This window comes from Triticum aestivum, chromosome 6D (assembly GCF_018294505.1).
Source record: "Triticum aestivum cultivar Chinese Spring chromosome 6D, IWGSC CS RefSeq v2.1, whole genome shotgun sequence".
Taxonomy (NCBI): domain Eukaryota; kingdom Viridiplantae; phylum Streptophyta; class Magnoliopsida; order Poales; family Poaceae; genus Triticum; species Triticum aestivum.
The window spans coordinates 17,606,494-17,622,988 of record NC_057811.1 but is presented as its reverse complement, the minus strand read 5'-3'; the positions used below and the strand labels follow the sequence as shown (position 1 = coordinate 17,622,988).

General features: G+C 41.9%; 2 protein-coding genes across 4 annotated transcripts; both read right to left on the bottom strand.

Moving 5' to 3' along the window:
• Positions 1 to 3,076: 3,076 nt before the first annotated feature.
• Positions 3,077 to 3,745, bottom strand: LOC123143136 (histone H2B.2-like). The gene has a single exon (XM_044561970.1). It carries the CDS (start codon positions 3,657 to 3,659, stop codon positions 3,222 to 3,224), a length of 438 nt encoding a protein of 145 aa, XP_044417905.1. The 5' UTR covers positions 3,660 to 3,745; the 3' UTR covers positions 3,077 to 3,221.
• A 3,029-nt stretch (positions 3,746 to 6,774) lies between these two features.
• Positions 6,775 to 15,464, bottom strand: LOC123143134 (histone H2A.1-like). Of its 3 annotated transcripts, none has more exons than XM_044561968.1 (2): positions 15,192 to 15,463; positions 6,775 to 7,242 (listed from the first exon to the last, which is right to left on the bottom strand). In XM_044561968.1, the coding sequence occupies exons 1-2, from the start codon at positions 15,366 to 15,368 to the stop codon at positions 6,979 to 6,981; spliced, it is 441 nt and encodes a 146-aa protein (XP_044417903.1). In that variant the 5' UTR covers positions 15,369 to 15,463; the 3' UTR covers positions 6,775 to 6,978. The 3 variants fall into 3 exon arrangements, with proteins under 3 accessions (XP_044417903.1, XP_044417902.1, XP_044417904.1); XM_044561967.1 differs by lacking the exon at positions 15,192 to 15,463 and adding an exon at positions 7,345 to 7,608; XM_044561969.1 differs by lacking the exon at positions 6,775 to 7,242 and adding an exon at positions 14,650 to 15,097 and having other exon boundaries at positions 15,192 to 15,464.
• Between the last annotated feature and the right edge of the window lie 1,031 nt (positions 15,465 to 16,495).

Genomic DNA, 16,495 nt, shown 5'->3' with positions numbered 1-16,495 from the left:
CCTCTCCCCCCGTCTTCGGGGTCCATTGGAGATGCTCTTAAAAGACAATGATGTGAGTTGGTCCGGAGAGTGGACTTCATCAATCGGGAAACAAGATGGCATTTGGAATTCAAATGCAAAGTAGGTAGCATCATAGCGAAAGTACGCCATACTCGTCGTGGATCTAATGCATAAAGAGGCCTGGAGCCGCTCTCTTATGTATTGGCAGCGGTTCCCATTTGGTTGCTTGTTTTTGCGAAGAATATCTCGCTTATTGCTAGATATACCATGTACTCGCCTCTAGCAATCTCGATATGGGTCATGGCTCGGGCAACGTATGGGGGTTTGCCTCCCTGGTTTTGTCTCTTCTTTTCTATGGGATGGGTGGTTTATGTGCATATGTTTTCTGTTTAACTCTCGTTTCCCACTCTCTTTTTTTCTTGTTTTCCTGTTTCTTTCACCTTAATTTTTCTTTCATATTTACTTTTCTATTCCTTTTTCTTTTTATACATTTATTGTTTCCCTTTTTCCTATTTTTTCGTTTATTTCTTTTTTCCTTTTCTCATACCATTTATGATACCACTTTCTAAAAATGGTCCCCATGTTTCGAGATATGTTTCGTCGTGTACTCCCTCCGTTCCATAATATACTACTCATATAAATATTTTGAGAAGTCAAACCTCACCAACTTAGACCTAATTTTTTAAAGAAAAACATTTACATCTAGATTGCCAAACATATATATCATTATACTCATCATAAGATGTAGTTTCATACTACCTCCGTCCAGAAATAATTGTCGCTCAAACGGATGTATCAAGATGTATTTTAGTGCTAAATACATTCGTTTGAACGGTAGTTATTTTGGACAGAGGGAGTATTTGGTATTCTAGATATAGATATTCTTTTCTATAAATTTGGTCAAAGTTTGTAAAGTTTGACTTTTCAAAAAATCTATACGCACTACATTTTGGAATGGAGGGAGTATTAAAAATGTGTATGTGTATTATAAAAACGCTCAACATGTATTAATTGTTTTATTATGTATTAAAAATATATTACCTAATTATTTAAAAGATTTTCTTTGTGTATTAAAGAATCACTTATTGGAAACGTTTATTGGTTAAAAAATATTTGATGTATATCAAGAATGTTTTACAGTTTATTGAAAATGACAAGACTTTATTTAAAAAATGTTTATAGTGTGTAAAAAATATTTATATTTCGCTAACAATAATCCACGTGTTTTGAAAAAAAGGCCGTGTACTAAAAATGTTCTTCGTGTACTAAGAAAATGTATTTTTGGGTATTAAACATAATTAAACTTTATTGGAATTATTTATCATGTATTAATAATATTCATCAGGAATTATCACAAAACACCCGCCTAGTGCCTAGTGCCTTTCGATTTGGACCTGAAGTGCAAACCATTAACAAGGTTCTATGTATGGGTACTATTTCAGGAACAAAATCGGAACAAAAAAACACAAAAGATCTTAGAGACCAAACACAATTGGTTTCAATGATATTTTGTTTTATTTTGAGGAACTGCCATATTATGAATTTTAAAATTAAGAACAATAAAGTTGCCATTCAGAAAGAGTTTTCTATTTCACTCTAATCACATACTGTATTTATTTTGAACTTCTAATCTCTATAGATGTAGCATTTCTGAACCTTGGGTACAAACCATTAACAACCTTCTATCTATGAATGTTATTTCAGGAACAAAATCAGCATGAAAGAAAGCGTAAATGATTATAGAAACTAAACACAACTGGTTTTCTTTTTGAGAAACAGACAAATTATAAAATTAAAAGATAAATAGAAAAACAATTGTTAATAATAAAAATCTTTATTTATTCGCAGCATATCTGAGCTTGCGGTCAAAGGTCGGTCAAAGGGCAAATACGTAAGGTTTGAATGCATGTCAACTACAGTCGCAGCTCAAATGCCTCTGTTCCTGGCACTGCTTGTTGCACCCTCCAAAATTTTCAAATTCCTCCAGGCTGCCTCGTAGCACGATGTCCGGCTGCTTTGATATGGTACGAACGGTAGAGGTTTGAATTTTTGATATGGCGCCAAAATGAGTAGAGAAAATGAGAAAGCTAACAAAGCCTGGACGTTAATTTTTTATATGACGCAAGATTCATGAACTAACTATAGAAATTCAAACTAAAAACTTCTATGTAAAGAATCTGATGTGACATGCAAGCACACCTTGAACATTAATTTAAGCAGCAACAATACTATTTCTTCAGACTCACGCGGCACAACTCTTACAAGATAGTAACATCATCTAACACAAATGAGGAACAGCACCGTACCCAAAGATGGCGAGTGGTGAATGGTTCTTGCCAATGCAAGTAACTTAAATTCATATATCCATACAAATGTACATAAACATAGAGAAATGAATCAATAGAACAAACTTTGCAACTTCGCAAAATTGGTGGCTTCGTGAGCACAAATTAGCAAGTGTAGTAGTAGATCAAAGAAAAATTAGCTACTGTAGTATAAACATATACAGAGAAGAAAAAAAACTCAGGCATGCCATCCTAAAAAGATGATGGTTACATCTAGCTTGTTCCTTGACTCTAAAAAACATTGGTGCGCTGCCTCAAATTTATCGCTTCTCTTTTTTGCGAAAAGCCTCTAATTTATCTCAAGAAGCTGATCTGAATCTAGTGCATTGTGACTTTCTGAGCACTAGCGGGTCAAGCTGTTGCTGGCCTCTTGCCATATGGATGACAAGTCCACTGAGGAAAAAACTTGGAATGATCTGTCAGAAATTAACAAGGCTCACCAACTTCAGTTTTACTCAAATGGCAGCAACAGTATAAGTTAAGAAAACTTACGTAGCGCCAAAAGAGGAAAAAAGTAAGAGGTTTCTATCTGCAGAATTTCAAACTTCAAAGATTGTAGATTTAAAATCAGAGGTTTCTATCTGCAGACTTGGAAACAATCACAGTAGATAAAATGACAGCAAATTAAAATTACTAGATAAACTATCACGGTAGAAACTTGCTGACATAAACAAATGGCATCAAGAGGAGTCAGTCTGAACTCTGAAGCGACACGCAAGCACACACGAACATTGATTTAAACAGCAACATCACTGTTTCTTCAGTCCCACAAGCAAGCAGCACAATTCTTACAAAGGTTGTAACATCATACTACTGCCAACTACATACACGATGCCTGCCGCCATCAACTCATGAAACGACGACGACGAAGCCAGCCTAGGATGATGTGAACTTGGTGACGGCCTTGGTGCCCTCGGAGACGGCGTGCTTGGCGAGCTCCCCGGGGAGGACGAGGCGGACGGAGGTCTGGATCTCCCGGGACGTGATGGTGGGCTTCTTGTTGTACCTCGCCAGCTTGGCGGACTCCCCGGCGAGCTTCTCGAAGATGTCGTTGATGAAGGAGTTCATGATGGACATGGCCTTGGAGGAGATGCCGACGTCCGGGTGCACCTGCTTGAGCACCTTGAAGATGTAGATCTTGTACGTCTCCACGCCCTTCTTGGCCTTGCTGCCCTTCTTCCGGCCCCTCGTCTTGCCCTCGCCGCCGGCCTCCTTGGTCGCCGGCGCCCGCTTCTCCGCCTTGGGCTTCTTCCCCGCCGTCGTCTTCTCTGCCGTGGCCGGCGCCAGCTTCTTCTCTGCCGCCTTGGGTGCCATGGGTGCTGCTTCTGGTGGTGGTGGTTCGAACGTGTGGAGGTGTGGGATGTGAGGGGGGATGAAGATGGTGTGGTGTGCAGAGACGGAGGGGGCGGCGAGGTTATGTAGGGAGCGGGAGGAGGAGGGAGGCGGGCTGCGGTTGGCGGGGAGGCTGGTGCCTCGGATCGATGGCGTGGAGGGATTCCAGCCGCTCGATGATGCTTGGGACGGACGGACCCGATGCGTTTGGGCGCGGATCGATGACGTGGCGAGGACGTACGCGGGCTGGAGCGGCGCGGATCGATGGCCTGTCGTCGAGCGTACGCTCCACACCCCCGTGTACATACCGCACGTTGCAGAGCATGAAAAGAGAATGAAAAAAAAAAACATTGATTAGAACCCCGCAAAAATAAGCATGTGCTATAGAAGAAGAATGAAAAAAAAGGGACGCTCAGTTTATTGAGGAAAACCGGCTCCAGCGCCTTCGCCGCTACCAGACTGCACACCGAAAACCATTGCATTACTTTGGGCTTGTCACAAGATTGACCACGAACCACGACGACGCCAGAGAGGCATGATATGTCCGTTAAATCGAACATATGCAGTTTCGATCCCATGTGGTTGGCTGATGTGCCTCACCCAACGCACGTCACATGTGAAGGATGCTCCTACTACCCACTGTCCAATTCATTAACCACGTCACACGGGCAAAAACACACTAGTCGTTACCTGCCAACTCCACAAGCCACAAGTCCCTCCGACCGGCACCTCCGAAAAGATGCCATCAAGAGGGAATGCGCACAACAGCAAGCAAAGCTAACAACGCTGCCATTGCCCAATTCGGTAAACCAAATCTAGGTTTTCCACCGTAGCTTGTCGGGAGGAAAACTGAAGACTGCCACCTTAACACCTCCAACAAGGAAAAGGGGCTCGAAGGAGCCATCGTCAGAGTACAACTTTCGCCGACATCACCCTCCAAGCCCCAGGCAACCCCCCTAACAAGCCATCTACGTGTTGCACCACTCGCTTAGCATCCTGCGTCAAGCTCCTCCATCGCGTTGTAAAGTGCACACTCACGAGCAACACACCACTATGAGCATGCACCACACGGATCTGGGCTGCAATACCTTCTGCTCATGCCCTAATACACCGCCCTGTCACAGCTTGTCGTGCACCGTGCGGATCTAGACCATGCACACCTTCTCGTCGCGCCCAGTCTGCATGCATGCGCCTGCTTGCCACGCCCGGAACTGGACCGCGTCGCGCCCGCCATGCCTCTGTCTGGATCTGGAGCAGCCATCCACCTCTATGCTACCTGAGAGTATCCTTATGGGATATGTATCCCTTATCAGAAAGTTGGCCCCTCTAATGGTACTGTAGTATCAGTGTTGATGTGGTGTTGTTCCGCGGCTGATGTGCTCCTTTTATGGTGTCGGAGATGATTCCGATAGATCCCTCGGTAGGGTATCCCGGTGTGGTGATTAGGTTAGAGGAGAAAGAAGAAGCGAGTTACCAAGGTTCATGCCCTCATGATGGAGGTAAAACCCTACTCATACTTTGTGTATATTTCGACCTGGGTGTACAAAGTACATGTAATATCGAAGGATTGTAATGTCTAAGATGTTTTGTCAACTAGCCCAAACCTGGTTTATATAAGATATCAGGGGCCCTAGGGTTATAAGAGCCATAGTTGACAACGTCGGTGGAGAGGAGTCCTCCACGGACCCGACTTCTTTCTCTTGAACAGAAGGCTTCAAATTCTTTCTCCTAGAGGGCCAGTGGGCTGACAAGATGGCCCAAGCGAAACCGGCCTAGGGGGCCTCGGGCCGTCCTACTTGGACTGGTAATCGACAAGGTGAGGCACCCCTGGGCCGTAACACCATCAATTGACTAGTGATACAACAGCCCCCGGTCGCAGCGTAGCTCGTATCCCCAGAGACCACACATGACCAAGTTATCAAAAAGATTGACGAGCACTCATACTCATACGAGTCCGTCTGCAAACCTGTCCACTCATACCACAAGATAGAAGAAGTCGGACACAAGCCATAGATTTAACAAAACAGAAGACGAGCAGTGGTATGAGCATGTTCGATCATACCACAAATCGAACCAGAATCACAACTCATGCCGGTTCACAAAGTGTTTCATTTGAACATGTCTACATCATGCATCAAGTATACCTGTTAGTATATGCGGAAATATTGAAAAGTCTTCAGCTCCTTTAAAAAACTTTTAGCTAGAACGAAACATCTAAATTATTTTTCCTAGCTTGTTTTTCTAAAGCGGAAAATATCTAAACAATCATCCGCCGAACTTCAAAAATACCACATGCCTGTTTTCCCTAACAAATTCAAATTTTCAACGGGGAAGCAAAACGGAGAAAAATTAACCCGCGACTGGGCCTATTATCGATAAAAAAAATTAACTGATGAACATACCGAATACCAACTCTCCATTTAACCTTTTTTTCTATTCATCGGTTTTACTGAAATTCTTTCTTATTATTGTTCCCGCCGTGCAACATTAACTTGCTTATTTACCCAGGAAATCTTGTGCACTCCAGTGAAGAACATTTTTGTACTGAAGTCTTTCAAGGGCCTGACTAATCCTATCTAAATTCCTCAATATCTGATTACAAAATCAGCACCTCATCTGGCTACTCATTATACTTTGCATCTAGTAGCAGCCAAAACGTTGTCAGGTTCGTATGTTGTCGGCTCAACTCCAACTTTAAGAATTCTTTTGGCTCGTGAACAAAGCAACATGGAACCAGCTCAACTACAGAGAGAAAGATCGAGGTTACATTTCTGCAAAATGTTTCGGCATGGTCAATCTCTAAACTGAAATGTTTCACTGCAGGACTTCTGCAGCTCAATTTGTAAGCTGCCACGCAGGGAGAGGTGGAGGATGATTGGGAATCCTAGGTGCTAGTTCTTCATAGATTCAGTTTCCCGCAGCTTGATAGGAATAAGCTTTAAGTGAACTTCACAAGGAGGTAAAGATAAATCGCTGAAATTTACAGATGACACAAGAGAGAATTTACAAGTAAAGCCTATTTAGCAGTGACCTTCAGACGTATAGGCAGGGAGCAAGCATTCGCAAGATCAATTGCATCCATAGGTAGAACAAGAGATTGAAATGATTGCAGCCATAGATAGAACAACAGACTGAAATGATTGCATCTTTCGCCATGGTCACAGAAATCACAGGTACAATGTCACCCATGCTCGACGAATCTGACGGGCACTACAGACTAGCAGGCATTACATACAGGATCTCATCTTAGTCCATGAGAAATGGATCTAAGCAACACTGGCTAGGCTATGGGTGCGGGCGGCTACTCCTTGGCGGCGACCTTCTTCTTGGGGGACTTGGCGGTGGTCTTCTTCTTGGGCGACTTGGCCTCCTTCTCGGCGGCGGCGGGGGACTTCTTGGGGAGCAGCACGGAGTTGATGTTGGGGATCACGCCGCCGTGGGCGATGGTGACGCCGGCGAGCAGCCTACCGAGCTCCTGGTCGTTGCGGACGGCGAGCAGCAGGTGGCGCGGGATGATGCGGGTCTTCTTGTTGTCCTTGGCCGCGTTGCCGGCAAGCTCCAGGACCTGAGATTTTAAAAGACCATCAGAAACGAAGTCAGCAATCCATCGAAAACGAGAAGAACAGAGCAGAGCAGGTGCTCGGGGAGAGGAAAGATCTGTGCATACCTCCGCGGCGAGGTACTCGAGGACGGCGGCGAGGTAAACGGGGGCGCCGGAGCCGACGCGCTGGGCGTAGCGGCCCTTCTTGAGGTAACGCCCGATGCGGCCGACGGGGAACTGGAGCCCGGCCTTGACGGAGCGGGTCACCGCCTTCTTCCTGTCGCCGCCCTTCCTTCCGGCCATCTTGCTTGCGACTTCTCCGGCGGCGAGGACTCTCGAGGTGTTGTGTTGGCGGCGGTTGTGCTGGATCGGAATGCTCTGAGTTTGTGAGTTGGAACGGCGGCGTGGGCGCGGGTTTTATCGGGAAGCAGAGGTGGGAGCGATCCGCGTGACATGCTGCGCTCGCCGTTGGATCTTGGCGTAGTGGACGGTGGAGATTAGTATGGGGGGCGCGATCCGTGGGACGGTCCTACCGACCAATCAGAGCGCAGAGATTTTGTTTTAGCACTTGATTCACTTTCTGCGCCATATATATGCATGTTTTTTGCACAGAAATCCAATTTGGCTCTAGTGAGCGTACGCTCATGCGCACACAAAATGTATTTTGCAAATGTAAAAAAAAATAGATGTGTTCATTGTCACACCAAAATGCTATCTGCAAATTTTTAGGGTAAAGACTTAAACATTTTTTTAGCATCGAGAAAGCAATGCTATCACTTTCACGTGAGTATAAGAGTTCATGCATATGGGATACACGGGACCCATAGATCTTATGGTTGGGCTTTAACTTAATAAATTCTTCGTACTTGCGGATGCTTGCTAAGGTTTATCAATAAGAACATGATGTCAATGGATGTTACTGCATGTTAGCATAGGCCTCTCCTACGTATGAAACTGGAAAATGTATGATTATCGATCCGGTATCATAGACAATTGGTGAGCAACAATTTTGCAACACCTTCCACCACTACCCCACATTCGCCCTCTCAGAAACTTGCAAACTACTCCCTCCGTTTCTAAATATAAGTCTTTTTAGATATTTTAACAAAGACTACATGCGGATGTATATAGACATATTTTATAGTGTAGATTCACTCATTTTGCTATGTATGTAGTCCGCATTGAAATCTCTAAAAAGACTTATATTTAGGAACAGAGGGAGTATCTTTAGTAGAAAGTCCAGGTAAAACAACATTTAATACATGTAGGATTATGTGAGTGTCAGATAGAACTTGAGAGAATATGATTCCTACCTTTAGCTCCTCTGTGATATTGACACTTCATATGTACCACCTCCACTTTGGCAAGTGTTGCAATAGTCTTTGCACTTGGGGATTATAACCATAACATCAAAGAGTGCGGGTGGGAAGTAGTTCTCAAGCTCACGTAATATGATAATGTTTTCCTCGTGTAGCCTTGCACTTCTAAGTTGATCGACTTTGGAGAGATAATATCGAAAAAATTACATAGGACAAGAAGTGTTTTGCGGACGCGCTTATCTGTTACGCCTCTAACAGCAAACGGAAGTATTTGTGTCATGATCGCGACAATCATGAGACTTCATCCCGCTGAACATTTGTCCATTAACCGCACATATCTGCATATACTACCTAAGTAAGTGGAACCAACTTTGATACCTTGAAGACAATTGAAAACTTGACTGGGCTCCTTCTCATCTAGAGTAAAGTGAGTGTGTGTGGGGGGGGGAGGGGGAGGGAGTTGTCATCCTTGAATTTTGGAAATATTTTTGCACGTGACTGTTTCCTCTACTCATGATATGCATGCAACTCAGCCCTAATACCGAGGTCTTCCAAGTCTTATCTTGCCTTCAATCCATTTTTTTCTTTTTTCGACATGTCAAACTATGTGCCGAGCAAACTCTCGCAGACATTCATTGTGAGCTGCATGACATCAAGGCAACGAGGTGCATCGAGGACTATCCAATACGACAAGCCCCAAAAAGCAGACTCCCTTTTTCATACTGTTAACAATGACTTCTCTGGGGCCTTTCGCTTCTATCCTAACTTAAGGCACTAGTTCCGTCGTTCAACATGTGGCGGATTTTTTTCTCTGCTTCTTGTACGTGACTTTAATCGGTCTTGAGTTTTACTGTCGAACAGATCTTTGCGAGTTATCCACTTCATCCTTCTGAAGCCACCTTCAATGCCCCATGAAAACAATTTTGCAAGAGCTAGCTTTTGATGTCTCGTCAAAAGTTGTATCATCCATGCACGTAAACACATTTGCAGTGTCCATGGCATACTTGCAGGAGACATATACATAACCAAGATAGCATTGCACCATCGTGATCAATGCAACTCTTATAGGGAAATGATCCCCTTCGTAGGCATCCCAGGTATTGACCCCTCGAGCAGCTCATGATGTGTACATCATCCTTCAATAGCTGGAGATACAAGTTAATATTATTCCTCGGTTGTGTCGGCCCTTGAATTAGCATAACCATGTGTATATATACTTCCGCTTTACATAGAGCCATGGGGTTGTATAACCATACAAACACACGCCATGTGGTATGTGATGTGCTAGTTCACAAACGAATTTAGTCCATCTGTACTCACAGCCATCCCGAGGTTCCCTGATTTTGTCGCGAATTCTTGGTATTTACACTCGAGTGCTTTTCATATGTCTTAGAAGTGTGCATAATTTTTGCTTGTTTCATAATAAAATTACGTTATTTCCATAGTTTTAGCACCAATTTTTTTTTTGAACTAACCTATTAATTCGGTCCAAGGGCAATATGTCGTTTTTTGTAGTTTTGGGCTTTTAAGTAAAATCAATTTTCACAAGCTCAGAAAGGGGGGGAATTCCCAAAAATGATTCAAGTCTAGAAGCTTCCAGAGGCACCTAGCCCCGCTTGGAGAGTCCTATGGGCTCCACGATGCGAGGGGTGTCTGCGTAGGCCCCATGGGACTCCGCTCCACCACCTCTCGGCACCTCCACCTTTATAATTGCGAAAAAACACCGATTTTATATAGAGGCAAACAATTCACAGCCACACCTCTATGTCCCGCTGTGATCCAATCTATATGCATTTTCCCATACTCTCCATGAGGGAATTCATCACGGCGGCCATCAACATAAACCTTGCTACTACCATAATTTCACATGAGTAGTTTTCTTTGGACTATGGGTACATGGCAGTAGCTAGATGACAATCCATCCTTGTTATTTAATACAATGTTTAGAATTTCTTTTAAAAATCATACCGTTAAAAAATTGGAACTTAAAAAATGTTCAAATTTTGAGAAAAATGTTCATATTCTTTTAAAAGTTTTGTAATTAATTTTTTTAATGGATGGAATTGCTAAAAATCCTTTAAAAAAGAAAACTATCAAATCTTTCAAAAATTGTTCAGCGTTTTAAAAGTTGTTTGTGTTTTCAAAAATTGTTCACAGTTTCAATAAAATGTTCTCAAAATTTTAAAAATGCTTGCTACATTATCTCGGTCGATATAGTGCATCTGTTGCTGATATAAATTGGCTCGCTACATACAGTACACTGGTTTTCTACAGTTCATTGGTTCGCTACAATACATCAGCAAGAAAACTCGATTGCTTTCCGGCTTGCTACAGTATAATGCTAATGAGCCGGCCCATCAACACACACATGGTGCGTGTTGCCTCCGGTGAAATAGGAGGTCCCGTCAGGGACAAAGGCTATATCTCGCTCCCTAGTGGGCTGACCCAGTTGTAAGTTTGTTCGTTTATTCGTTTGGTTTGGTTTGTTTCTTTCTTTTCTATGTATTCCCGTCCCTAAAAGTGGTTTAATGAGTCGGCTACTTCGCTAGTGGTGAGGCTAAGCACATGACACGAGAAATTTGACTCGATGGTCCTGTGCTAATAGAAGTCGCTTACTCTCCATCTAGCGAAGGTGCCAAATCCTTAAAGTAAGTATCTATTCGCCTAGTGTACCAACCACGTGGTATGCCGGGCACTCAAAGACCTGGAGAATGAGGGCCCACCCCACCTAAGAGCGCTTATGTCATATGGGTACTCTCGGCTGGAAACAATCCTTATGGTTTTTATATCCGGTTAGAATAACAAGAAAGAATCAAAATCCAGGTTGGTTGGTGAGGTTCGGAGAGCACTTGTTGGGTCTAAGATTCCTTTTTTGCTAAATGTTACGGCCTAAATGCTGAACTATTGACCCTACTTATTCGGAACTTCTCGCAATAAGCGCTATATAATCCTTGTTAGCAGTTGAAGATGCTCTATATTGGGCAGTGTGATGCTTTCTCTCGCTTCTACAAGACCAACAACACCTCGCCTTAAGCACGACGTATGGTGGGCTGACCCAATAGTGTTAGGTTCGTTAGTTTCATTTGTTTCATTGTTTTTTTCCATCTTCTTTTTTACCTTTTTATGATTTTGAAAACATAGTAATATATATATATATATTCAACAATTAACTAACTTGAATTTTTTTAAATACCGCTCTAGCATTTAGAAAATGCTAACACAATATAAAACATTTGTTTGCATGATTTTTAAAAAATGTTATATTATTCAATAAGATGGTCGTGACAATTTCAAATTGTTTGTGTGTTTCAAAAAAATGTACTTACCATTTTTTTAAATGTTTGAACAATGGAAAAAATATATGTGTATCTTTTAAAAAGTCGTTCCATTCTAAAGAAATTGTGAAATTTAAAAAACTGTTCACATATTTCAGAAATAAGTTTATGATAATTTTAAGAAATGGTTATACAATGAATAAAAATGATCACATAGTTTAAATTTTTTGTTTCGTATCATTGGAAAAATTCCCATGAATTTGCAAAAAGTTTTAATGTAGTCATAAGAACATTCAAACCTATATTTCAGAAAATGTTTATATATTGTACGAAAATTCTTCATGTATTTTTTAAGAAATGTTTCATACCATTCAAAAAAATAGTCAACATGTGTTTGAAAAATATTTAACCTGTTTTCATAACATGTATTTGAAAAATGTTGTTCATGTACAGTATTTGATACATAGAAAAACAAAAATAAAAAACTGCAAGGAAGGTTCTAAAACCCAATTCTGAGAACCGCCCCAAAATGGGTTCAATGGACTGGCCCACTAAGATGTGAGCACCCCAAGCGCCGCCAGAGGTGAGTACATGCTACATCCTCAGAAACTTAGACGAGATCAAAATAGTGCAACAGATCGACTGGTTGTATATAGTCGTTCGGAACATGCCACCGAGGTGTGACTAGGTCACACACCTCCATGTATTGAGGAATTATTGCCTCTTTGATTGTAACCCAATAAATATGGAATAAAACTCCCTTTTCATTGCAATAAAAAAGAAATGTATTTTTTGCGAGAAACAGTAACAGAGATATAGCCTTTGCGAATGGCACTGTTACATTGGGCAGAGCGAGCGAGCAATCCCTATTGGGGCACCGTCCAACTGAGCATCGTAATTACAAGCAGGCGCCAATGGTGGTATAGTGTTCAAAACACGCGCCGCGAGCGTATGTTCTATTTTGTACTAGCCCATGTATGCAACGCAAAGGTATAGTTAACTGGTAAGCAGTAAATTTGAACTAAAACTACGACAAGAAATGGAATGGAGGGAGTAGCTGAGTCCAAACATCGAGAAAAATCTGAGTACCAGATGCGAGTGGCCGAGCGTGAGTGAGTCTCTTCACCTCAATTGTTTTATGTTTTTTGTCGCTTTTATAAGTACAATGTAAATTAAATAAGTAAAAAATAAAAATCTGTGTGCTACAAGTTTTTTCACACAGATAAACTTTTTATGTAATTTTATAAAATGTATCTGATAATGTTCATGGCTTTCAAAACATATTTGTATGTTTAAAAAAATGATCATGCAGATATTAAAAAATCAAGTTTTTTGATTAATAGTCATGCATTTCTTACTATTGTTAAAGTAACCAGATAAACGTTTCATGTATTTTATATAGTATCATTTTAAAAATTATTTGCTCCATTCTGAAATATGTTCATGAAGTTACAAGAAAGTGTTCACATATTTTTAAAAAGTGCTCCTGCAAAGTTGAAATAAATTTATACATTAAAAAATATCCAAATAGATTAAAAAAGTGTTCTTGTGATTTATGTTCAGTTGTTTTATGTGCTAATGTAATTCTAAAAAGATTTCCATGTTTAAAATAAATGTTCTTAATTTCTAGAAGTGTTCACAAAATTGAATAAATGTTCTTATAATTCTTAGAAGTTATTCATGTAGTTATTAAAAGTGTTGCTGTGTTGAAAAAATAATTATGTTTTAAAAGTGACGGGTTATTTGAAAAGTTTTGTCATGAAGTATTCACCTATTTTACAAAACATGTATGTGCCATTTTAAAAAATTATGTGTTTGGAAAACATTTTAATATTTCTAAAAAGTACTAAAAATCTGAGACAAAACAAAAACAAGATATGAGAAAGTCGACGAAAAAGTAAAAAGGAAAACTTCAAAAGACGACAATGGGAAAAATAAATAGAGACAACAGAGGAAAAATAAAAAATGAAACAATAAAGAATTCAGCAAAAGAAAAATGTAACAAACAGAAAAATATAGTGGAAAAACCATATAAATCCACGAAAACAGCATGAAAAACAAGAGAAGCGTACACAAAAACTATATCCTTAGCACAAGACCTTCCCCGGACTCGGTACTAGTTTTGGTTGCAAGTGATTTAGCGAAGAATCGGTTGTAATAGAATCGATGTGTTCAATTCCAAGTGTTTTTTACTGAGATTTGTACCTGTTGTATTTCCATGGTGGTTACCAATTTTACTTTCAGAAAATATATTTTTGTTGATGGAACGAAGTGAAACATCGCTATATCAGTTTTCTTACATGAGCATGGTTGCTATCTTAATTTCTCAATGTTTGTTTCTCTTTAGGTCAATCTAAATTAGTACCTTATCTGGCTAGTGGCTCATAAATCATAAATCTGGTTTGTGGTTTGTTACGTACACCTGACTCCCCAAACTTCACTTTGCATACGGCCGGCTCAACTCCAACCGGAAGAATTTGTTTGGGCTGTGAATACAACATGTAAAGAACTCAACTACTGAGGGAAAGATCAAGCTGAAATTAACTGCCGGAATGTCTTGGCATGGCTTTTGTGGTTCGCTGGTACATGCTTGAGCAAGTCTAAGATGGTGATGCTGACTGACAGAAAGCTGGTCATCAGGTGCAAATTTTTCTTTGCAGCTCAATAGTAATATGATTGTGTGGATCTTCATAAGGAATTTACAATCAGTGTTTGAAATTGAGCGCCATAATTTAGAGAGCAAGGAATTGGGGAATTTTTCAGATGATAGAAGTGAGAATTTGGTACAAAACAGCATAGGTAGCGAGGATTAACAAGATCAATTGCATCCACTGATAGAACAAGAGAATCAAGATCTGAACGATTGCATATTTAGCCATTCCTACAGAAATCACAGACACAATGTCACCCTTGCTCAGCGAATCTAAGGACAGAACCACTACTCGTCTAACTAACCAAAAGACTGCTCATCTTGTCCATGAGAAATGGATCTAAGCAACAATGGCTATGCTATGCGGAATTCTACTCCTTGGTGGCGACCTTCTTCTTGGGGGACTTGGTGGTGGTCTTCTTCTTGGGCGACTTGGCCTCCTTCTCGGCGGCGGCGGGGGACTTCTTGGGGAGAAGCACGGAGTTGATGTTGGGGATCACGCCGCCGTGGGCGATGGTGACGCCGGCGAGCAGCCTGCCGAGCTCCTGGTCGTTGCGGACGGCGAGCAGCAGGTGGCGCGGGATGATGCGGGTCTTCTTGTTGTCCTTGGCAGCGTTGCCGGCCAGCTCCAACACCTGCGATTCAAAAACGAAATCTGTCAGTTATCCGTCGAACACAAGAAGAACAGAGAAGAAGAGGTGCTCGGGGAGGGGAGAGATCTGTGCGTACCTCGGCGGCGAGGTACTCGAGGACGGCGGCGAGGTAGACGGGGGCGCCAGAGCCGACGCGCTGCGCGTAGCGGCCCTTCTTGAGGTAGCGCCCGATGCGGCCGACGGGGAACTGGAGCCCAGCCTTGACGGACCTGGTCACCGACTTCTTCCTGTCGCCGCCCTTCCTTCCGGCCATCCTGCTTGCTGCTTCTCCGGCGAGCTGGAAACTACTCGAGATGCGGGGGCGGCTGGTCTGGATCGGAATGCTCCGAGCTTGTGTGTTTGGACGGCGGCGAGGGCGGGGGTTTTATTGGGAGGCGGGAGCGTCGCTGGCGGGGGGGGCGATCCGCGTGATGCGGTGCGCCAGCCGTTGGATCTGTGTGGAGCGGGCGGCGGAGATCAGTTTGGGGGCACGATCCGTGGGAGGGTCTAATCGGCCAATCAGAGAGCAGGGATTTTTTGTTACCACTTGATGATTGTCTTTGTGCATCATTTGTACAAAAAATTCCACTCTTATCTTGCAGCCAATTGATTTTTCACTGAGACGAATCTGCTTATATGTATAACATTGTTTGTTGTTCTAGTTAATCACATTTTATTTTTGGTTGTAAGCCCATTCATCATGTGTGGATCAACAATTTAGCATCGGGTATTGGCCATATTCATTTTCATCACTCCATAGACTAAAATGTTCAATTTGGCAAATTTTGATTAGAAACTTGAAGTTTAAGAAATGGAAGGTATATGCGTTGTACAGCCTGTGGAGTGAAAAATATAAGGATGGGTAAGGATAAGAACTGTATGGCCATTGTCAATGTCGTCGCAAGTTGTTTCACATTGGGAAAACAATCATGAATCATGCGAGTAATATAGAAGGTTCTTTGCTTGGGTGCGTGAAATGTTTCTATGGCATCTAAAAAATGTCAATGGTATGTTTAAAAAGAGCTGTGTGAACATGTATATGACACTTTTGTGTGTGGATTTTTTGTTAACCCTTGTTATTAACGAGCCTTTTCATTACTCTGTTCATTTGTTTGTTTTTCGCCTATTTTCATTACTCTGGCCATTTGTCTGTTTTTCACTCTTACGCATGACATGTTACTATTATCTGTTGAACTTTGTGTTTAATGTTACTTTTGTATTTTGTTATCTTTTTAATGATTAGTGTGATTCATGTGACTTTGTGAGATGAAAATGGAGCAGATTGTGCATTATCCTTTGACATAGTCCCCAAGTTACATTGCCACACCCGAGCTCCTAAGACACCGTAGATCCTCGAGCCTCACGGTTCCTCAGCCGCCTCCAAACTCGCTAGTCCGTGTA

Bases quoted from the DNA above. Each gene is read 5' to 3' on its own strand.
- LOC123143136 (XM_044561970.1), bottom strand. From the start codon at position 3,659: ATGGCACCCAAGGCGGCAGAGAAGAAGCTGGCGCCGGCCACGGCAGAG.
- LOC123143134 (XM_044561969.1), bottom strand. From the start codon at position 15,368: ATGGCCGGAAGGAAGGGCGGCGACAGGAAGAAGTCGGTGACCAGGTCC. The intron at 15,098-15,191 runs GTACGCACAGAT...TTTGAATCGCAG, and splicing joins TCGAGTACCTCGCCGCCGAG to GTGTTGGAGCTGGCCGGCAA.